Source organism: Bos mutus, chromosome 10 (assembly GCF_027580195.1).
Source record: "Bos mutus isolate GX-2022 chromosome 10, NWIPB_WYAK_1.1, whole genome shotgun sequence".
Lineage (NCBI taxonomy): Eukaryota > Metazoa > Chordata > Mammalia > Artiodactyla > Bovidae > Bos > Bos mutus.
In genome coordinates, this window is record NC_091626.1 from 22,366,148 (window position 1) to 22,390,311 (window position 24,164).

Here is a 24,164-nt window from a genome sequence, read left to right on the forward strand (position 1 = left end):
ACCTTAAAAGTAATATTTTTTAAGATTATTTTGAGCATCGAAGGAGGATACTGTGGAGACTGTGAGTTAGAGTAGTATATGAATTGGGAGTATTGTCAAAACTTCCTTTCATGCCGTACGTCTCTCCAAGGAAGAGGTGGAGAAGTGGGGACAGCTTCAAAATTCCCACATCCGCGGCAGCTCCACTGGCTTTGCCAAATTAAGCTCAGATACGAACACTCGGGGATTTTTCTTGAAGGTCATTGGTAAGATTGTAGCGTGTGGGCTTCTTCATCAGTGATGATCCAGCAGCGTTTATGCCTGGGAAATACTTTTTTCTTTTTTGGTATATTTTAAACCATTCGTTCTTAACTTCAGGAGGGATAAAGGACTTCTTTGAGAACTTAATGTAAAGGTACCTTCCCGCCTATCCATTATTGCACACATACAAATCCTTTGAAGAGATTTTTGGATTGCTGCTCCCCAGTTCAGAATGTATACTGATTAAAACCTTAGAGTGGGGAGTCTACTTTCAAAATTGATCATGAACTTTGATCACTAAAGTCTTAAAACTCTAGTTTCAGAATAGTTAAGCATCAGTGTGGGGTTGCTGAAGATGAGATTCTATCAGTGATCTGTCCGCAGGTGTGGTGTGTGTTCCAACTACTTTTAAGTCTGAAAAATGGATGAGGAGCGAGGTGGTTGCAAGATTAATGTATTATGAGTTATTGTTAGTATTCTCATGAGAATGAGATAAGCTTTGGTATTCCTATTTTTATAGTTGAAGAAACTAAGGTAGTATATTTAAGTGACTTGCTCACTTAAATTAGAAGCAAATCCTGGGCTGGAATGGAGGGTCACATCTGCTTGTCCATGCCTTTCCATGATTATTGTGTTGAACTTGATTACCAAGGTTGTTTTAAGTTAAGTCTGATTATGCTTTCCCCAGAATTGGATAGCATTATCCATAACATCAAATGTTTATTACTTTTGTGAGTTTACAGGTGTTTAATTAGAAGCAGATTTTTCCCTCAAGAAGCATATATTTCAGTGGGAAGACATGTTAGTCTTGTTAGTAACAAGACATGTTAGTCTTGTTAGTAACAAATAGCATTTAAGTTGTATGTGTATATAAGTGTAAAAGAATGGACAAATATTTCAGTGGAAGGGAATTAAGAGAGTGCACAGTAGAAGGTTTATTGATCTTTTGCTCAAGTTTCAAAGGCCCAGCACAGCCATCCTAAAGGACAGGGAGGGTTATTTAGGTGGGGATGCTTCTGAGCTGGGGAACAACATCAGTAAATTAGAGGTGTTATAAAATGGAGTGAATATTAGGAGCTGCAGGTAAGTCTTCATGAATAGAAGAAAACATGTGATAACATAAAATTGCAGGAGAAACAGAGTCACAGAACGTGACAGAGTAAGGAAAGTGAACTCAGAGCCCTTCAGTTCAGTTCAGTCATTCAGTCATGTCCGACTCTTTGTGACCCCATGAATCGCAGCACGCCAGGCCTCCCTGTCCATCACCAACTCCCGGAGTTCACTCAAACTCACGACCATCGAGTCAGAGCCCTTAGACATGACTTATTCTTATCTAGAAAGAATAAATGAAAATCATTAGAGAAATCTATATAAAGTTAGAGGCAATTTTAACATGTCTATTTTATAAGAAATGTCAGCCATAGATAACCACTCTCCAGTTCTCTGTTTTTCCAGTAGTCTAACCATACTACAGTTCTCATCATGATTAGCAGTCTTTCATAATGTCCCTCAATAGAAACTCTGAGATCTACCTGCATCCCATATTTTTACCTGGAATTGACATTATGTAAATTAAAGGTAGAAAGAACATAACATTTTAATGCTTTCCCTAGACCTGCAGTAGATTTTGATGCTCAATTGTATGCAGAATTTTTTAAGTCTCTTCATGTTTTATTTAAAGGAGGAAAAGGAGTCAGTTTCTGCCCATCTAGGAAGTTTTCTTTCTAGGCTCAAGAGATCCGGGTGTGGATTCATTCTCTGCCAGACTCGAGGAAAGCACGATACCTCTGTTGCTGTGTTATAGGATGACTCATTGGTCGTGTGGAAGGAAGTTGATTTGACCCGACTCTCTGAGAAGGAACGTCGTGATGCCTTGAATGAGATTGTTATTCTGGCGCTGCTGCAGCATGACAACATTATTGCCTACTACAATCACTTCATGGACAATACCACCCTGCTGATTGAGCTGGAATATTGTAATGGTAAGGTAGAATTCAGTGGGACTTCCTCCAGCAAGGCATTCCTTTACTTATACTTACCTTGAGGGGGAGAGAAAAATAAGATCCATATTGACAAAGAATAAGAACTTTAAATGGACTGCTGGAGTTTAAGAGAAATAGTTCAGGCCCTGAAGAGTTTTGAAGTGATCTACAAAATTGAGGGGAGGGATTTTCCTCCTGCATACTCAAATTTTGCTTTGTGATGATAATTCCATCTTCAAATTATTTGTTCAGTTGAATTTTACACTCATTTTTCAAGGTTTTTTTCCCTTATGAAATGACAGGCATTAGAAGCATAGCATGGTTTGACACTTGATAGTGAAATCTTGTAGGTGATATTTATTTATAATGATTTTAGCTAAAGCTGTCCTACTGAAAGGTGGTCTAAAGACCATAGCTGACTGAAAATGATTTCTTTGAACCCTTTGCTTGTTTTTTAAAAAACAACTGTATAGCCTATTTGTTAAAAAATAGACCCTGAACCCATATCCTAAGCTTCACTACTTTTTAATCTCTGTTATCTTGCACAGACTACTTCTCTGTGCCTCAGCCTCCTCATCTTAAATAAGTTTGCTAATAAGCAGTAGATACCTCCTAGGGTTATTGTATTAAATGAATATATAAAGCCCCAGCAACTTTGACATTTCTATTTTATGGGAAAGGGAACTATTTTACAGTAGTTCTTGATATGTAGCAAATTTTTGATAGATTTTGTACTATTATCATTATTACCTAAGAGAACGCCCAAAGCCCATTCTTGAGCTGAATGCTAAAATGGTCCAAGCATATTCTTCATTTAAATCTCTTAAGAGAAAGCTCCTAGATTTGTCATTTCTTTGCTAGATTCTTGTGTATCGTGATTGTTTTCAACCCTAAATGTATGAAATTATATTAGAGATTTTTGAAGTAGCAGAGGCCTCTTAACTTCCTTTGTGGTTAGGAGGACCTAGAACGGATGGTACATTCAAACTTTTGAGTTACTAAATTGTGAAGAAGTTGTGAAACTTAACTAGGACTACAGTGTAAGTTATAGCTTCAGATAGGAAATAAAACGAACCATCATCATTTGCCGTCTGTGTTACCTGATAATAAAGAGGAGAAGGAAATTCAGACTTACTCTGAAGGAATGAGTTAGTAAAGGGAGTAATAATTGAAAGCAATCTAGAGTCTACCCTAAATTTTGGGAAACCTTTTCAGTGTGAAGTGGAAAGAAAAAGAAGTTGATGGTGATATGTACCTATCTTTGTAAAACATCGCCTCACAGGTATAACCCAAATCTTCTAATAGACTGTGGAAGTTGTTACCGAAATATTGCAGATTCCTTCAATAGGAGTTTTGGAAAAGAAAGTCATCGATTTTGAAGACTTTCAAAGTACTTTCATAAATTAGGGTACTAGAGAAATGGTCTTTATTTTTATCTTTTCTAAAAATATTGTGCTTCCTGTTTTCATACTGAATCTCTTCTATTAGGGAGGGGAATCTTTGGAGAATATTTCAGATATAGTCCTGGACAGATGGGAAGTTTTGTACCCATGTGAAGAGCTGGAAGGAAGAGGGGATATCTTTTAAAAGGAAGCAGAACGAGGTGACTTGGTGGTAAAGAATCCACCTGCCAATGCAGGAGATGTGGGTTTGATCCCTGGGTCAGGAAGACCCCCTGGAGGAGGAAATCCAACCTACTCCAGTATTCTTGCCTGGAGAAGCCCATGAACAGAGGAGCCTGGCGGGATACAGTCCATGGGGTCTCAGAGTCAGATATAACTGAGCACGCACACAGTCATGCAGAATATTTTACTTGCTGTGCCACCTGTTAAAATCCCAGTAGCTTTGATCTCTGTTAAGCAATTCAAACCTGTTTCTTATTTAATTGCAGGAGGGAACCTGTATGATAAAATCCTTCGTCAGAAGGACAAGTTGTTTGAGGAAGAGGTAATTCATATTTCTGTGAAAGGAAGCTAGAATTGTATTGTGATTCTTGCATTCTGGTTCTGTATTTACTCTTCCAACAATGAAGAGTGTTTTTTTTCCTTTTGTTCATACTCCTTCCAGGCTCTGATTGATATTCATGAGAAAGGAAACCTCTAACAAGGAAGCTGTCTATAGCTGCTTCCTAAACGGTTTACCTCCACATCATGATTCTCTATGGGCTTTCTTTCCCGGTTCTATTACTGCATACTGGTATGCCCAGTTTTCTCTACCTTTGCATTCTTCCTGGATTTCTTTCCACAAGTCTGCTTCACCATACTATATTTTATAACAACATTCAAACTATTTTATGATAATCTGCTGGTTTTTTTTTTTACCCCTACCACTTTTCTTTGCCTACTCAACCTACAAGCAAGAAATGTCAAGTCATGTTGAATCATAACCTCTAGTTGCAGTTTTCTTTGTTGCGTGTGTGTGTGCGTGTGTTTATTTAAATGGTATTTTTTTGTTTGTTTCCAGTCCAAGTATAATTTATTTTTTCTCTGCAGATGGTGGTGTGGTACCTATTTCAGATTGTTTCAGCTGTGAGCTGTATCCATAAAGCTGGGATCCTTCATAGGTAATGAGTGAAAGAATATGTGATGGATTCTTTTCTATCAATCCAACCCCCACCTTGGGTACCTCCCATCAGCTCTATTATTTTTTTGATTAAACAGTCAAAGCTTTTCCGTTGATAATGATTTAGGAAGGAAAGAGTGAGTAATGAGGGGCGTTACCTTCGCTTCCTGAAGTTAAACTGTTTGTGATCTAGGAAGAGTCTCAATAGCTTAGTACTACTCAGTCATCTCTTTATTTTAGAGGTGAGTTCATTAATTCATCAGTACAGACTAGAAGGCCACTATAAAAGTTGTATTAGACTGGTTGGAATTCACAGTAAATGTTTTCTCCGAGCAATAAAATTGGCATTTGTTTTTAATTTAAGTAAAAAGCTTATTCATTGTTTTACAATTAATTATGCAGTTTTACCAGATCTTGACCAGGGAGAAACAGCTTTCTATTCACTTCTAGCTATAGGAGAGAACCTTTATAAGAACATTTCCACTTCATTATACCCTTAAATGAATCATGGACTACTGCTAGAGATTAATATTAATACACTAGTTTTCTTTTTTATTGGTTTGTCCATTTAACATATAGTTCTTGATAGTTGTTGAGTGGCTACAGTTGTATAGTGTTTTATTTTTGAAAATTATCAAAAATATTGTTCTGATTTTTTCACATCTTTCAATAAAGGAAGGCACAGTGTGAACCAGGCACAGTTTATTTGTATTACACATGGTCGGTTCATCTTTAGAAAGATAGCTGGTGATTTTATTTAGGTGATCTGTATTGGCCGATGTGCTTCTCTTGCCTTAACAGATTTGAAACTTTGACACAACTCAGTGTTAAAATTGCCTGGATATCACTTAATTCAAGGCACCAGTGGTAATTGAAGAGGCAGTGCACCTTATAGGAATTACTTAGGGCACTTTTTATTTTTTTAATCTGACCTTTCAACTTTTTCTAATAACTTCAGTTTTGGGGGGGATGTGCCTGTGCTGTGAATCCCTGGAGGATGAAGTAATTCTCTGCCTCTACTTCCCCAAGTTCCCTTCTCAGTGTTAAAATGTATGAGAAAGTAATGAACACTCTTTTGGATCCTATAACAGCCTGAACAGTGGTAACACACTCTTTTATTTTGTACTAATCTTGGGTGGGAAGGTAGATGAGATAAAACAGTTTAGTGTATGGGTTTAATATACAGCATTTTTTTCCCAGGGATATAAAGACATTAAATATTTTTCTGACCAAGGCAAACCTGATAAAACTTGGAGATTACGGCCTAGCAAAGAAACTGAATTCTGAGTATTCCATGGCTGAGACGGTAAGTATGTGTTATCATTAACTTAGTTGGGCTTTTTTTATTTTTTAATTTTTTTTTTAAATTTGGTGGTGCCATACAGCATGAGGGACTTTAAGTAAAGTCCTAATAACCACTGGACCACCAGGGAATTCCCCCTTGACTTTTTTTTTTCTTTTCCTTTCTTGCATCTTGAGATATAACTATACCCCCTAAATCTTGCATGCTTTTTCTCGATGTTTTTGCAAGTTCTTCATACTTATAAAGCAAGTCTTTTATAAGTCATGCTTATAAAAGGAGTCTTTTTCCTGGACCCACTAACAGGTATTTACCTGCTCAGGTGTTTTTAAGAGCCATTGTCCGTATAACAGCTCAAACATCATTGCCCTTTCCAACCCTAACTAAAGACATTTCTAAAAGCAATAAAATGCTTTACCATTTTTTCCAGCTTAGGATCTTTAGTAGATCTCACTTTATCTCTCTTTTAATGTTTTGAGCTTCGAATGTTAGATGTCTCTTGTTGTGTTTCCTTTGAATTTTTTCTGGTTCAGAAACCCTGTATTACAAAAATAAAGGCTGATGCCCAAAAAACAATCTCACCCTTAATATACACAGTCTGCACCACAGGGCTCCCTTCTCACCTGATCCTATGAAAGACCATTGGTAAGGAGTAGACATAAATTGATCTCTGATGATAGTGAGCTGATCCTTTTAGGACTTAAAAAACCCAATTATTACTCTTCTGGTTTCACAGTGCTCTGTCAGAACTTGAAAATGTAAGTTACTAATATTAATTTTGTCCTGATTTTTTTAAATAATATTGAGATATCCCTGCAAGCAAGCTAGAAACATCCAAGGATACGGATAGCCAGGGTTGGGAGTCTGCTTCAGGGACTCAGTCTGCTTGTATGATGTTGCTGTATTGAGTTTCTGAGGAAGTAGTCATGCCCTTGCATGGATTTTTCTCATCAAGAATAACCCAATAAAATAAATGCCATGTAAGCCGTCTGAAAATTGCTTTGCTTTCCTTATTAAAGATGGCTGTCAGTGTTATTAGAATTTCTTAGGTACTCATTGTCTCTCATCTTGGGAGAGACATGACCTGCATTCAGGACGTTTATTTCCTTCCAACACATTCTTGAACTCAGAAGATCTTTTTGAATTTGGAAGAAGTTCACTATGTTAGTGTTACAGATGTTAAATTGAGTTGTTCACAGAGTTTCACTACTGTGTGTTTAGTTAGAACTTTTAAACCCCTTTATTCAGTTACCATCTCCTGCTACCCGTTTTTGTATTTTTTTTTTTTTTCCATTGGTGAACTTTTACCAAGTATGCTTTTTTCAAGCCTCTGAAGTCTTCAGTGGTCCTTGAATGCCTAAATCTTCTGTGATCCAGGAATCACAGAGCTGTTCTGCCTCCCAAGTTACCACAGGTCTTCACCACAGAGATTGTCTCTTTATAACTGGCCCAGGACATTTGATATGAATAAGATTTCTCCCCAGAGTGGCATCAGCTCAGAATGATGATGGGATATGCCGTTTGATAGGAATGTTTTGGGATATGCTGATGAATGTTCTATAGGTATCACTAACTCCTGGGAAATTTAATTTAGTTGTTAAAATATTAATATAGTTAGCTCAGAAAAGAAGTTAATTTTTGATTGCTTTCTTTGTTGTTCAGCTTGTGGGAACGCCGTATTATATGTCTCCAGAGCTCTGCCAAGGAGTAAAATACAATTTCAAGTCTGATATCTGGGCAGTAGGCTGTGTCATTTTTGAATTACTTACACTGAAGAGAACATTTGATGCTACAGTAAGTTGATCCCTACATGGTCCTTGTAAGTGGTACAACTTGGTTGAGAGAATCAACTTCATTTATCCCTGAGCTTCTGACTTCTTGAACAGAAATCAACTGTAGGCAAAATAATAACCAATGTTCAGGCACTGGCTTAGTAGTGTATTGTAAAGTACTACAGACAAGATTTATTACCAACTTGAATTCCCCATTGAAAAATAATCAAGTAGTTTGAGCATGCCTTGAATCCATTGACTATAATTTTAAAACTGACTCTAGGATCGACTGTCTGATGCAGCAGTTTGGGTAAGCCATTTCATTTCTTATACTTCAGCTGCCTCGTTTTAGAAAAGCTAAGGCAAATTATATAATACTCATTAAAGTGTTTTGGTCTTTTTTATGAAAGATTACACACTGACTCTTAGTTTTACTAAAAACTTACTGTTTTATAAACAACAAATACCTCTAAGTCTCTTTTCTTCTTAAAGTAAAGCCTAGTGTTAAGCAGTGCTTCTCAAGCTTTAATATACATAGGAAATCACCTGGGCATCTTGTTAAAATGCAGACTCTGTTTTAGTGTGTCTGGATCTAGTCCTAGTATTCTACATTTCTGACAGACTCTCAGATGATTCTGATGCTTGTTCATGGACCACAGTTTGAGTAGCACAAGTGGATTCACATCCAATATCCTCTACAAACCAGAAAACTTAGGCAAATCACCTCATCTCTTTGATTCTCTATTTTGTCAATAACAAGGGAAAAGATACATATTCCCCTTATAGAACTGCTCTTTAATGTATATGAAAATGCGAATTAAGATAATGCAAAGTTCTTTGGCCGTTTATGAGACGTGTTTATTTTTCTAAGTCCTGAAGTTTATTTTCTTAAATAATACAGTGGAAGGAAAATGAGTTTTGGAGTCAAACAGACTTTGGTTGGAATTACAGCTCCATTTTTTTTTACTGTTTGTGTAGTCTTGGGCAGGTTACTTTACATCTCTGAATTGGTGATGATAACCTTGTGTGGTGTTTACAAGAGTTAAAAAACATATGTGCAACTTATGTTACATAGTGATCTTCAGTAAAGGTGGTGGTGGCATTGTTATAATAATTTCTTATCACCGTCAACTTATTATTCACTGCCTTGTCTTTTGCAGCAGAGTATCACCTGACCATTATTAGGATATATAAATCAGGAGGCAAAATAGTTGGCAAAGGAGATACTTAAAGCCAAGAAGCGTAGCTAACTTTGCTTTCCTTTTTCTTGGGAGTCATTTGAGGGGTCAGATTATAATATACTCTGAATATTATTCTGTTGGTCATGTAGTCATACCTCCGTGTTGGCCAGTTGGTTTCGTTCTCTCTGATAGTAGTAGTGAAATATACTGATAGTTGTAAAAAGAAGTCAGACCTCATTTACAGCTATTGCCATTTCTTTATATGATAATCACAGACATCTCAAAGCCCCTACTGGTAGATTGTAATGCCATCTTTATATAACCAAGGACAATACAATAATCATTTTCTCATAGAATCCACTCAACTTGTGTGTGAAGATTGTACAAGGCATCCGGGCCATGGAAGTTGATTCTAGCCAGTACTCTTTGGAACTGATCCAAATGGTCCATGCATGCCTTGACCAGGTAAGTGTGATTTGCATATTGATTTCAGTTCACTGTTTTCCCTTCCAGCCTTAGTGTCTGGAATATGGCACAGAGGAACTTGCACAAAACCACATCCACGCCCCCAGGGTAGGATGTATTTGTGGCTGTTTTCAGGTGAATGAAAAGTGAAAGTGTCAGTCGTGTCTGCCTCTTTGTGAACACATGGCCTGTAGCCCACCAGGCTCCTGTGTCCATGGACTTCTCCAGGCCAGAATACTGGAGCAGGTAGCCGTTCCCTTTTCCAGAGGATCTTCCCAACCCAGGGACCAAAGCCGGGTCTCTTGCATTGCAGGCAGGTTCTTTACCATCTGAGCCACCAAAGAAGTCCATTCCGATGACTAGGCATTGGCAATTCATGCGAGCTGTGTGCTTCAGCCAACAAGTTCTTCCTTTATTAGTTTGTGAAATTGTGCTCCATTTTTTATAATCAAGATTAATTTTTATAAACTGTATAAAATAAGAGGTAGTTTAGAATTCCTGAGGTACAGAATGTATATAGTTCTAAATGTCACAGTGGCCTTGCAGTGTAGCTCTAGGTCAGTATTATTCAGAGGTAGTCCAAGAACCACAGGCGTGAGAATCGCCAGGGGGTGGGCAAGTTTTACAAGAAGATGAAGATTCTTGGGCCCTACACCAGACGTTCTGAATCAGAATTTCTGTGAATAAAGCCCAGAAATCTTTATTTGTAACAGGTACTCCAGGAGATTCTTATGTTTTATATATATTGAAATTTGAGAACCACTGCCCTAACAGTTAAAACCAGTGAGGAAGGTGGATTCTCATTCTCACATGTAAGTGCTGATGGTAATGAGCATGAAGCATAGAATGTGACATAATAGGTTTTTTAAATAAAAAGGATGATATATAGTGGTCTCTGAATAGCAAACCTACAGCCTTCTAAGAAAAAGTACAATGCCTCTTTAGATCCCATTTTGCCCATTTCCTTTAAGTTAAAACTAACCCTTTGGTACTTTTTAGGATCCTGAGCAGAGACCCACTGCAGATGAACTTCTGGATAAACCCCTTCTCAGGAAACGCAGAAGGTAAAGAACAAAGAAGTCGCTGCATTGTCTTTCTGTAGATGGTCAACTGACTATATAGGCCTGACCAGAGTACCGCAGAGAGAGGGTGATGTTTCCTGACCTGGTCACTCTGATGCTATTTTCTTCCAGCATCTCCGTTTTCATCACTCGGCTTCGACCTCCTTCGCCCCTGCTAGTTTGTTCTGAATCAATCCTGATGAGGCTCTAGACCCCCCATCTTCTGTGAGTTCTACTCTAGAGTTTGGGCATGAGAGTGTAGTAATTAAGAGAGGAGGGCTATGGACTCAGTCATCCTTACGTTTGTATCTGAGTTCTGTCACTGTCTTTGTCAAGTTATTTAACATCTCTGACCCTTAGTTTTCTTCTCTATGAAGTGAGGTAGGCTGAGGATTGAAGGAGGCAATGCATATAAAGGGCTCACCCCCGGGCCCGGCACAAGGTGCTCAACAGTTGTTGGATAGGAGTGTAGGATTGGACTGGGCCGTAGCTTTTTAGTGCACTTGTTTAGATGGTAGGTTGTAATCGGAGGGGTCCTCTTCAGATACCTTTTGCCCATTTCCCATAGTTGAGTTTGACTGATTCCTGACAGGTTATTTTCTGAGATTTATTCAGTATTAGAGGTCTCTAGAGGTAGAAAGAAGGCCCTTTATCCCTCACTTTTTGTAGGAGGCTTCAAACCCTAGCTCAAAGGAAAAGATGTTCTTTATGCTTCTTAAGTGTCCTAGTCTCTGTTTCATCCTCTTACACTATTTTTGCCTTACTGCCCTTCCTCCTTCTGCCAGTTCTTTGTGAATCTTCCCAACATTCAAACCTGTACTGTGTTCTTTTTCAAGTCTTGCCCTTGGATGCTTTAAGTGTGTAGCTAATTCCATAATCTCTGTTCTTCAGTACAAAGGTCAGTACCTTTATTCTGTTGTGTTAAATTGATCTTATCTGGTTTTCCAGTTGATCTCTAGCCAGTGTTTTAGTGCCTAGAATTACGTATAACACTCCAGATGCAGCACTGTAACCTCTCATTTATGTTGTATTCATATTCAGGCAGTCACCCTTTAGGGCTGGGTAGGCATATTTAAATTCTTTTATCTGGCTTATTTTCTAACAGTATAATCACTGTTTAAATCACTTATTTAATATTTAATATTTAATTAATTAATCAATTATTTAATATTTAAATATCTCATTGATAATTTTTAATTGCCATTTTTATTGAGATAATTGGAGATTTACAGATAGTACTTCCTTAGAACTTTGTTCTTTGATGGAAAAACATAAGACAGAGCTTTCCAGATAAAGCACAGACACAGAGAATTGTGAAAATATTCAGGAAGCACTAAGTCCTGTTTGGCTACACTAGAGGTTTTAGACCTGGCATTCTCAATAGCAACAGCACTAGAACTTTGAAAAATTACTGGTACTTAAGCACCACCCCAGGTCTTCAGGTGTAATTGGTTTAGGCAGAATGGGAATGCTGAGCTGAAACATCGGAACTGATGGAAGGAACCCTGGAAAAGTAGGTGGAGATCTTGAATGCCAGATGAAGGAATTTGTGCTGTATTCAGGGAATTGGATGGAAGTGTTGGATATTTGAGAGGGCGGTTCATGTGATGAAAGATGGAACCTTAGGAAAAGTTATTTAGCAATACTAATATCAGTGTTAAGTCAGTGCAGGACTGAATAAAGTGGATTGAAACTTTGGTGAGACCAATTAGGTGCTACTACAGCCTAGTTGGACAGTTGTATGGCTGTGAGAATTGGACCATAAAGAAAGCTGAGCACTGAAGAATTGCAGCTTTGGAACTGTGGTGTTGGAGAAGATTCTTGAGAGTCCCTTGGACTGCAAGGAGATCAAACCAGTCAATCTTATAGGAAATCAGTTCTATATATTCATTAGAAGGACTGATGCTGAAGCTGAAGCTCCAGTACTTTGGCCACCTGATGCGAAGAACTGACTCATTGGAAAAGACCCTGATGCTGGGGTTGAAGGATTGAAAGGTTGAAAGATTGAAGGCAGGAGGAGAAAGGGATAATAGAGGGTCAGATGGTTGGATGGCCTCACTGACTCGATGGACATGAGTTTAAGCAAGCTCCAGGAGTTGCTGATGGACAGGGAAGCCTAGCGTGCTGTAGTCCATGGGGTTGCAAAGAGCTGGACACGACTGAACTGAACTGAACGGCCCAGTTGGGAAGTAAAGTTGCCCAGAGTTACAGTGGTGAGACTGGGAAGGACAGGTGAGGATAAAGGGCACTGTACAAGTAGAAACTGTCGAATTTGAATATTGAAGAAAAGAAGACAGCTGAATCCAAAATCGTTGACGTTTTAAGCCTAATTCACTGAGAGGATTGAAGATGCCAGTTATAGAATGAGGAGAGTCAGAAAGAAAACCTTTATCGGGAGAAAGTTAATGAGCTGAGCTTTAGCAGTGTTGAGTTTAGGGAGTCACTGGGCTAGATGGAGATGTTAGCAGGTTCCTAAAATGTGCATCAGAAAGAAGTTCTCAAGGCTCTGTGGTACAGCCTAGAACATTCCTCAGAGATAGAAAACAAATGACCCCAGACTGCTGGCCTCATTGTGGTTAATGAATTGTCTAATGCTAGGCCTATGTAACTGTTTGAGTTGTATCGAAGTACTTTGCTAAAAGTATTATAGCATCGTGTGAGGCATATGGTTTACAGAAGATTAAGTCTGTGGAAGGTTTTAAAGAGACACTGGTGCAATATAGAACCTGTTATTTCTCTCATGTATCTTTGCTTTTCTTTTGGTAGAGAGATGGAGGAAAAAGTCACACTGCTTAATGCACCTACAAAGAGACCAAGGTAATGCTCAGGAGACTCTTGAAAAAAGTAATATATCTTAAATTACCACCAGGGGGGTCTTTCTTTCTTGGGTCTGGACATTGTTTGATCCCAGTTGGAAGCCTTTGGCATCCTTTCAGAAGCCCAGCATCCATTTAAATATCAAATAGTCATTTCAGAGGAAAAGAAAGCTGTAATTTCACCCTTTTGCCAAAGTGGACATCATTATCGTGATGAATGTTGAAAAGTTGAAAAGTGTAGGTGTTACGGATCAGACTAGTATCTGATTTGGCTGGGCTGTGATGAAGCCCTGAGGCAAGAATTGCAAAGCCTGCCATGATAGAGGGTTGGAGTAAGTTGTCGAGAAAGAACATACTTTCTCATACCATAATTGGCAGTTCTACTCAGGGGACAGACTGAAAGCATTTTTCTTTGATACAATTTTTATGTTAAATGTGCCTTTGTTCTGGGGGTTGTTGGCAGGTCAAGCACTGTGACTGAAGCACCCATTGCTGTGGTAACATCCCGAACAAGTGAAGTCTATGTCTGGGGTGGTGGGAAATCCACTCCCCAGAAACTGGATGTCATCAAGAGTGGCTGTAGTGCCCGGCAGGTGTGTGCAGGGAATACCCACTTTGCCGTGGTCACAGTGGAGAAGGAGCTATACACTTGGGTGGTAAGTGAAAGCTACATCCTTCAGAACAATGACGTGCACCTCACTGGGCCCAGGATGTATAAGAATTTTGTTGGTTGAGTGTGTGCTGCAGAAGTGGCAGCATAATAAGCTCTTTTGAGAGGAGGGATTTTTTCTGTTTAGTTCACTGATGTATCCCAAGTGCCTGGTACATGTTAGATCGCTTTTAAGTGTTTTTTGAATGAATGAATGAAAAAGAGCGAGAGAAGGAGAGAAAGAACTAAAAGGCTCGGACTCAGGAGACTGGATTCTCATTTACAGATGGGTGACTTCAGAAAGTCACTTGTTTACTCTGTTCTATTACCATGCATTTCAGAGCAACTTACATCTGTGAAGTAGCTTTGTAAATAAATGAAGTAGTGTACCATGTCAGGAAAATTCTAAGACCTCCATCAGTGATTGAATATGATATATCTTGAGTAGAATTTTCCTTTGTTCCCCTCTAGATTCTACCTTCTCTCTCACCTTGAACATACTGCATATTTTTGCTGTCTCTTTTCTTATCTCCTACTCATTCCTCATTCACCTGCCAGTCAATTGAAACTACTGTTGACAAAATGACCTCTAAATTATAAAAACAAAACAGATAGGTGCCCTTGAGTCCTTGCTTGACCTCTAGTATTAATATATTGGTCACTTTTCCTTCTTGCAGGAAGCCTTGTCCTCCCTTGGCTTCCACGGGAGCATGTTCTCTTGGCTTCCCTCCTGTCTCTTCAGCTGTGCCTTGTTAGGCTCACTTCATGCTGCTTTTTCATTACCCAACCTGTCTTAGAACCTCAGTTCTTCCCACTCTTCCTCCTTCTGGAGGGAGCTCATTTTTTCCAGTAGTTTCAGCTAAGTTCTCCAAGAGGACAGGCTTTATCCCCAGCATGTGACAGAGTAGACACTCAACTATTGGTTGAGAGAAAGAATGAGTGATTTGACCTCTGTTACAGAGTTTTAGCTTGCTGTTATTTCCAAAAATCCTCTCACTTGAAGACTAGCTTCTGGGGGTACTTCTAGAGGTAGAGTGAAATTAGTGCCTTAAAAAACATTTATAGAAGGCCTTACAGTTGAGCTATTATATGGGAAGCATGTCTCACCTCTCTAAAACTGCTGGGAAATCATTTAGGACTATTGTCAGTGCCTTCTAGCAGCCTCTTTGATGCATCCAGAGTCCTTATGACTCGCGTATTTCAGGGAGTGAAAGATGCTGTTGTGTCCAACTCTTTGCGACCCCATGGACTATACAGTCCATGAAATTCTCCAGGCCAGAATACTGGGATGGGTAGTTTTTCCCTTCTCCAGAGGATCTTCCCAACCTAGGGATCGAACCCAGGTCTCCCACATTGCAGGCAGATTCTTTACCAGCTGAGCAGCAAGGGAAACCCCCCTGTGACCAAAATTTGTAAAAACTTTTGTAAGGATTTCCAAGAGTCTGTCCTATAGGAAAAAATCAAGCTAAACTATGTAAAGACATTGTTTTCATCATCACCCATAATTAGTTTACCTTAGACTTGAAGAAAAAAGACAGAATTGGGAATGTGTCCTTTTAAGTCCTAATAAGATATTTTAAAAATCTTTATCTGTTGGCAGGGGATTTTTACTATCTGTCATTAAAAGATTTAATGCCCTTTAAGTACCTTTTTGTTATGTTTTCATTTCTTAATTATCAGCTGATTCTTTTTCCTACTGTTTTTCTTGATAAGAAGTGATGTTAAAGATTTGCTTTCGCATAAAAAGTTTAAAACTTCACAAGACCTGTTTATTTCACAGAACATGCAAGGGGGTACTAAACTCCATGGTCAGCTGGGCCATGGCGACAAAGCCTCCTACCGACAGCCAAAGCACGTAGAAAAGTTGCAAGGCAAAGCTATCCGTCAGGTGTCATGTGGTGATGATTTCACTGTCTGTGTAACAGGTAAGCCAGCAGCAGAAGGCACCCAGGTGCATTTCAGGTGGAGTGTTGTACTTAATTCTATGCAGTTTTAGCTGGGATTTTACACAAAAGACAAGATTCCAAAGAACCAAAGACAGTGAGCAAATAAACACTTTAATAGCAACATGCCCAACTTGATATAGCATTACAGGAGTAATGAGCAAGTAGAAAGCAGGTGGGTAACAGAAGAGGTGGGACTAGGAGAAATATACTGTCTGTCCCATTTGGTGGGGCTGGGGAGGAATAACCTCATTACCTAGTCAGGTGTAGATAACACTAAATCAAGAGTCAGGAGCTAAAATTTAGTTTTGGTCTTACCATTACTCACTTTATGATTGCTTGGTGCTTCCTTTTTTCTCTGTAAAATAGGCTTAAAATTTTAAGCCTTTTTAACACGATCATCCCACCATTTTTTAAAAAACTGTTACATAACAGTATGCATGACCCTCTAAATATAAAGAACTCTAGGCTTCATAGACAGTCTGTCAGATTTCTCTGCTGCAGTCATCTGATATGAATGAGCTCAGTGTCTGAGGTCGTCCTCGTTCCAGTCCTATCCAGCTTTCTCATTAGACAAAACAAGTAATTCATTTAGTGGGTTCTGCTTTCCTTCCTCTCACAGATGAAGGTCAGCTCTATGCCTTTGGATCTGACTATTATGGCTGCATGGGGGTGGACAAGGTTGCTGGTGCTGAAGTCTTAGAACCCATGCAGCTGGACTTCTTCCTGAGCAATCCAGTGGAGCAGGTCTCCTGTGGAGATAATCATGTGGTGGTTTTGACACGAAACAAAGAAGTCTACTCTTGGGGCTGTGGTGAATATGGTAGGTGTTGCCTTGACTCTCTCCACTTATTCCCAGGGGCACAGCCTGACTTCAAGCTTACGCACCTCTAAATATGTCATGTAGCCTCTATTTAAGTGTTAATTTAGTAAAAGAGTATCTTATGGAACATTTTCATTGGGACAGGAGCCCTCACATTATTGATTTTCTTTCTCATGTGTGTCTCAGGACGCCTGGGTTTGGATTCAGAAGAGGATTACTATACACCACAAAAGGTAAAATCAAAGGCAGCTGCTTCTTAGCCTGTCTAGGTCACACAGCCTTCAGTAATAAGTCCTTCCCTGCCACCTCCTATCAAGGTGTTTTCTTTCTGAAATATTCCCTATCTGGGAGATTGACAATCCAGGATTCCTAATTTAGCACTCTGTGGTCTTGTCATCTGACTAAATCATGAAAAGTTGAGAAATGATGTAGCCACTATGGACACTCGAGTCACAGCTTGCTCATCAGTGAGCGCTGAAATTAGCATATACAGTGAAAAAGTCACATCAAGCTAAACACACCCTGCGTGGAAAGATGCTAGAAAGCAATATGCTATCCTTTCACCTGGCACAGCCATTTCCCTTCCTCCTTCCACAACTGGACACCAGATGAAATAGTTGTTTGTATTTAGGGGTCATAGTGTATGAAGCATAATACCTAATTCCTCAGCACTGTGGAAGCAGGCACTGCCAGAGCCGGCATGGGAGTGGAAACCAGCTGAGTGAGAACATGGCCATGTTCCCACCCTGGGACACAGGCTCACCCACGGGAAGTCTGACTGTAATCAGCTATACTATTCACTATTAAAGATGTTTATTTACATTTTAAAAATTAACTAATTTATCTGTGGGACCATTCCCACTGAGTAGAATTCATAGCTATTCCTCTTCACCTGAAAAGGCTCTAGTATTGTTAGAAGGTTTGAGTTTTCAGGTTTCACAGGTACACCCATCATGTCCCCCACCATTCTCCAGCCCTATCTAGTTAGCTGCAGAGGGATATGAGCCTTCAGACATCTTGGCTGCTGCCTCAATCCTTGGTCACCTCACTTATTGTATGACTGGGATTCCACAGGTCTGAGCTCTTCTGTAACCATCATGGGATGTTGTATCTCAGAGCACTAAATCAGTAATAGATTGAAGCTTCTCCTTCCTCGGTGTTTTCTGAGAAGTGTTCCTAAGTAATAACTAAGTTCCTGTTGCTAAAACTTTGACAGAAGCTATCTGTTTAGCCGACCTGCAGTTGCCTCTTTATTATAAAACTTAAGCTCCTCATTGAAAACAGTAGCCTCTAAGCTGCTGGGCAAATCTGACGAGAATAGAACTTCCCTGTAGTCATTCTGCTAAATGCAGGACATCACAGTTTTGAAAGAATTTGAGGATTTTTTCCTAATACAAGTTATGTTGGGGAGATTTTTTTTTTTCTAATTTGTTTTTTTCTTGCAGGTGGATGTTCCCAAGGCCTTAATTATTGTCGCGGTTCAATGTGGCTGTGATGGGACTTTTCTGCTGACCCAGTCAGGCAAAGTGTTAGCCTGTGGACTCAATGAGTTCAACAAACTGGGTCTGAATCAGTGCATGTCTGGAATCATCAACCATGAAGTGAGTACCCCATTTGGTGTCCTAAATAAATCATCAGAACCTCTCTAGGTTGAAATTTCTTTGGAAATGCCATTATTGGTTTGTGACCACTTAAGAATAAAGTGAGGATCTCCACAGATACTATGTCCAGCAAAGGTAGCCAGCCACAAAAGAGTACATACTATATGATACCCATTATTGGAAGTTTGTGTGTGCTAAGTCTATTTAATCGTGTCTCTTTGCGACCCCATGGACTGTAGCCCACCAGATTCCTCGGTCCATGAGCTTCTTCAGGCAAGAATACTGGAATGGATTGCCATGCCCTCCCCCAGGGTATCTTCCTGACTCAGGGATCAAACCCACATCTCTGACATCTCCTGAATTAGCAGGCAGGTTCTTTACCACTAGTGCCACCTAGAAAGCCCACTGATGCCCATTGTTTGAAGTTTAAAGGCAAAATTAACTTATGGCAGAAGTCAAAATAGTGGTTACTTCTGGGAGGAGGGGTATAGGCATTAACAGGAAAGATAGGAGAGACCCTAGGATGGTGGCAGTGGCCTGTATCTGGGTAGTTTTTATGTTTATATACCTATAGAAAAATATATCAAGCTGTACAGTATTGTACAGTACATTATACCTCAATAAATTAGTTGATTATAAACAATCAAGTGATGGAAATCAGGTTCTACCTTGTCCCTGAAATATAAACACAAGAAAATTAACATTATGAAAAGAAACATTTTTCCATGTATCAACTCCCAGGAGAGTTTTTAAGATTACTTTCAAATCACTGATCCTATACAGGCTTATTAAATGTAATTACTATTACCTCCTTCAAGCATGTCATAAAATACACCTTTAATATTAAGCCCTAGTCCTCTCTTTGTGGTAGTATGAGTTTTCTTCCTTTTCTAAAGAATCGTATTAAGAGACAAGTTTGCTGACTCAGTGGAAAAGAATGGAATTAATTTTAAGCAATCTGTTTTAAAGTAGTGATTGTGAAATGGGAGAGTACAAATTTGGAGCAAGTCTTGGGAGGGTGTCTATGTAGTTTGAAAAGATATTCAGAATTAACATTACTTGATTTGGGTTTTGTTACTGCATTGTATTGTGAAATGTTAAACTTACATGACAAGATTTATTTTTACGCTAATCTAAGGGGATGTGGGTTTTAACAGGTTGAGAACTTTGTAGGTAAAATTAGGTCACAGTAAAGTGATAGCTTAATAAGCTAGAGAGTCTTCAAGATTCTTTAATTCCTTGCCCTCCTTTTTTTAGCTATGCACAGTGTATAACCAAGACAAATGTCAATGATTCTGTCCTTATATAGATGCCTTCTGGGATGGAGAGTTCATGTTTTGCATACCCTAATTTAGGAATTTAAAACTTCCATTGTCAGAAAGTCCAGTCTCATACTAAATTCTCTGATTACATATTGAACTTATTTCTTTTTTTATTCTGTTGGAGATGAAAAGTTACCTAGTACCTTCTTAATAACCTGATTTGCTTGAAAGTCCTTTTGGTCACCCTGACAATATTTTCAGCCTATTTTCCCTCCATTTTTTACCTCATGAGTCTTTGCTTATCTTGTTCCAGGCATACCACGAAGTTCCCTACACCACCTCCTTTACCTTGGCCAAACAGTTGTCCTTTTATAAGATCCGTACAATCGCCCCAGGCAAGACTCACACTGCTGCTCTTGATGGTGAGTTGATTTACAACTGTGTGCACAGGCCTTAGAATTTCAGGTTCTTTATTTATCAAGTAGTAGCTCTTAACTAAATGTATTCTCCTTATTTCCCCCCATCATCAAGTATTATCTTGTTAACATCTTGGGCGTTCAAGTAAATGTTTTGTTGGTAATCATTACAAATGTATAATCAATACATTTCTTAAGGAAAATGCCATACCTGTAATTTCTGGCAAATACTGTCTCTAATTAGCACCATCTATAAGTTTTCTAAGTTAAATAGTACCCATTTTCCACCTTTATAATAGAGTATACAGGGCTTTCCTGGTGGCTCAGTGGTAAACTCTCTGCCTGCCAGTACAGGAGACCCATGTTCCACACCTGGTTAAGGAAGGTCCCACATGCCACAGAGCAGCTAAGCCCGTGCACCACAGCTACTGAGCCTGGGATCTGCAAGTACTGTGCTGCAGGTGTTGTGTGTAGGTGTAGGTGTTGAAGCCTACACGCCCTAGAGCCTGTGCTGCACAAGAGAAGCCACGGCAATGAGAAGCCCGCACACGGCAACTAGAGAGTAGCCTCCACTCACCACAGCTAGAGAAAAAGCCATTGCAGCAATGAAGATCCAGCCAGCCAAAAATAAATAAATACGATTATTTTTTTAAAAGAATATATAATATTGAGTCATTCCCTCTATCTAATTGGTCATAGTTCCCCTAACTGCCCTAGGTCTGGGCTTATGTGGCAGTTTATACTTGTATACTCTTAATAACCAGAAGCTAGTCTGTAGGACTCTGCATTGTCTGCCTTTTCTCTGTTTCATGACCCATTTGTACCTGGTTATTTATTTTTGCTTCTGTCTCAGAGCGAGGCCGGCTGCTGACCTTTGGCTGCAACAAGTGTGGCCAGCTGGGCGTTGGAAATTATAAGAAGCGTCTAGGAATCAACCTGCTGGGGGGACCCTTAGGTGGAAAACAAGTGATCAGAGTCTCCTGTGGTGATGAGTTTACCATTGCTGCTACTGATGGTGAGTCTGTTCACATTATTTCAAACTTGCTGGAAAGATGGGTCTATTTTAATTTTGGGGTGTGAAAGAGGTGGGCTGGTCATGTATAGCTGGGTCATATGTTTACTTTTTTATTTATGTTAAATTGGTGGTCATGTTTTTATGCTTGTGTAACCTCATTAACTATTCATGTGTCCAAGATAGTGCTTGTTATAAAAAGCTTAGATTTCTAGGAAATGGCAAGTTAGTACTCTTAAATTCCTACTTTTTTTACTTTTACTTTTTTGGCACAATGTTTTAAGAATTATCAAATACTTACACCTTGCCCAGCACCATGTTGGTTCCAATAAATGTTGGATGAGTAGCTAGAGAGAGGAATGTGTGTGTGAGCCTGTGTGCTCAGTCTTGTCCAACTCTTTGTGACCCACCAGACTGTAGCCCACCAGGCTCCTCTGTCCATGGGATTCTCCAGGCAAGAATACTGGAGTGGGTTGCCATTTCCTGACTCCAGGGATCTTCCTGACCCAGGAGTTGAACCTATCTCTTGTGTCTCCTGCATTGGCAGGCAGATTCTTTACCACTGGTGCCACCTGGCTAGAGAGGAGAACATCATGATTTGACCTTGCTCCTAGGTTGGGGTCACTGCACTGCAGTGATGTCCTTAGGGATTGCTAAAACTTGAAAGGCTGTATACCGTGTGTCTCTCAACTTTCTGAATTGGTCTAATGGGATTTTCTTCTCTTTCCTTTCAGCTATTTCTTCTCAGCATCTTCTTACTGTTACTTCTGCTACCCTTTACTCCCTTTCCTCTTTCTTCTGCTTTCTTTTTTTCTCTTTTCCTGTATCACCTTGATTTTTGTAGCCACTTCTTTCTGGTAAATAGTGAACAGCAAAACACGTTTCATTTTCTTATCTGTTGACTCTTTTTTTGTTGTTGTTATTGCTCATGCTCAGAGATGTCTTTGTTTTCTTTCAGTCTGTGCCTGGTATTTATACAGGAGAGATCCAGCAATAGTGTCAGACAAATGATCTGTTACAATACCTAAGGACGTGAACCAGCCTTCAGAGTTGTTTGTCTCAAAACAAGGGGTTTTAGGGAACAGACTGGTTAGTTCATGCTGCTGCTGCTGCTAAGTCACTTCAGTCGTGTCCAACTCTGCGCGACCCCGTAGATGGCAGGCCACCAGGCTCCCCCATCCCTGGGATTCTCCAGGCAAGAACACTGGAGTGGGTTGCCATGTCCTCTCCAATGCATGAAAGAGAAAAGTGAAAGTGAAGTCGCCCAGTCGTGTCCGACTCTTAGCGACCACATGGACTGCAGCCTACCAGGCTCTGCCGTCCATGGGATTTTCCAGGCAGGAGTACTGGAGTGGGGTGCCATTGCCTTCTCCGTAGTTCATGCTAGATAACTGGAAATGTTAGACAGAATCAGGGTGTCATTGAGAATTAAAAATACTGTAGCAAATTCAGTAGCACTTTCTGATAGGGCCTTAGAGAGGGAATGTTTCTTCAGTAGATCTGTGTACTTCTCAAGTTAAACTTCAGAATGATGACTTTAGAATTAGATTCTGTGACTGGGCATATTACCTATTGATGTATGTTCCTCTGCTTCTCTGAACTGTACTTGATCGCCTCACATGGCAGACATTAACTGTGTGTATACTATGCTCCAGATCCTCTTTTAGACCCTGGGAATATGGAAGTGAGTTTCAGTAAAAATAGAAGTGTGATCCAGCAATTCCATGCCTGGGCTTATCTCCAAATAAAAGGAAAAGAGTAATTCAAAAATATACATGCACCCCAGCGTTCATAGCAACACTATTTACAATAGCCAAGACATGGAAGCAAGTGTCCGCCAAAAGACGACTGGATAAAGAAGATATGATATACATATACAATGAATGGGATATTACTCAGCCATTAAAAAGAATGAAATACTGCCATTTACAACAACGTATATGGACCTAGAGGGTATTATGTTTAGTGGAATAAGTCAAAGGAAGACACTGTATATTAGCACTTACATGTGGAATTCAAAAATAAAACAAATGGATGAGTATAACATAACACAAGCAAACTCACAGAGAGAGTGAGGACAAACTAGTAGTTACCAGAGGGGAGGAAGAAGTGGGGAAGAGCAATGTAGGGGCATGGAATTAAGAAATACAAACTGCTGTGTATAAAACATAAGCACCAAGGATATATTGCATAGCATAGGAACATTTAGCTATTATTTTATAGTAAATTTAAGTGAAATATAATCTATAAAACTGTTGAGTCACTATGTTGTACATCTGAAACTAATAAAATATTATAAATCAACTATACTTAAATTTTTTTAAAAAGTCTTGGAAAGCTGCTCTCCTCAGGAAATTCATAGTTTAGTAGGGTAGGGGAGATGTACATATAAACAGATCAGTGCAGTCAGGTAGGTTCTCTGCTGTTAATTGCAGCGTCCGGCTCTAAAGCTTAAAGTGTCCAGGGCTCAATCCTTCCATCCCTTCCATTTTCTGAGTGAGGTTATTACCTTAAATCCTCCCTTGTACACTGATAGCTTTATATTACCATCCCTGACTCCCAGACCCACTAATTTAACAGCCTCTTGACTAAAATGTCTAAAGATAAGGTGGCTTTATAGCCCGGTCTTCCCAGATTGGTCCCGATTCATGCCTATTATCTGAGCTTAATCGTTAATAGCCCCCCCTTTTCATTAAAAAGTGTCCTGATTTGGATAAGAGGTAATGAACATCTCAAACAAACTTACTGTGTTCCAAAACAAATTTCTGATTTTTTGTTCAAATCAGTTCTTCCTGCAGCTCACATTCCATCCATTAGCAAATTCTATAGATTATCTTTGAATAATCCAACCACTTCACTACTGCATCAGTTCGTGACTACAGCTGATCTCTCTACTTCCACCCTTGGGTCCCTGCAGTCCGTTCTCCTCATGGTAGCCTGGGGGATACTTTTAAATACCTACTGTTAAGTATCTTTACTGGTCTCCTATCTCAGACAATAAAAACTAAAGTCATTGCAGTGGCCCACATGACCCAGACCTCAGTCACCTCCTGACCTCTGCTGTAGCCACTGTCCACTC

General features: G+C 39.5%; 1 protein-coding gene across 1 annotated transcript in view; it reads left to right on the plus strand.

The window, feature by feature from the left end:
- Positions 1–24,164, plus strand: part of NEK9 (NIMA related kinase 9) — a 37,256-nt gene that overhangs the window by 592 nt on the left and 12,500 nt on the right. Inside the window, exons 2-16 of the mRNA XM_070377497.1 lie at positions 2,045–2,222; positions 4,114–4,169; positions 4,715–4,785; positions 5,985–6,090; positions 7,747–7,878; positions 9,392–9,502; positions 10,502–10,566; positions 13,330–13,380; positions 13,843–14,035; positions 15,809–15,953; positions 16,594–16,794; positions 16,981–17,027; positions 18,240–18,395; positions 19,971–20,079; positions 20,927–21,088. Of these exons, the coding sequence (XP_070233598.1) occupies positions 2,045–2,222; positions 4,114–4,169; positions 4,715–4,785; positions 5,985–6,090; positions 7,747–7,878; positions 9,392–9,502; positions 10,502–10,566; positions 13,330–13,380; positions 13,843–14,035; positions 15,809–15,953; positions 16,594–16,794; positions 16,981–17,027; positions 18,240–18,395; positions 19,971–20,079; positions 20,927–21,088 (1,783 nt within the window). The remainder of the gene's footprint in view (positions 1–2,044; positions 2,223–4,113; positions 4,170–4,714; positions 4,786–5,984; positions 6,091–7,746; positions 7,879–9,391; positions 9,503–10,501; positions 10,567–13,329; positions 13,381–13,842; positions 14,036–15,808; positions 15,954–16,593; positions 16,795–16,980; positions 17,028–18,239; positions 18,396–19,970; positions 20,080–20,926; positions 21,089–24,164) is intronic.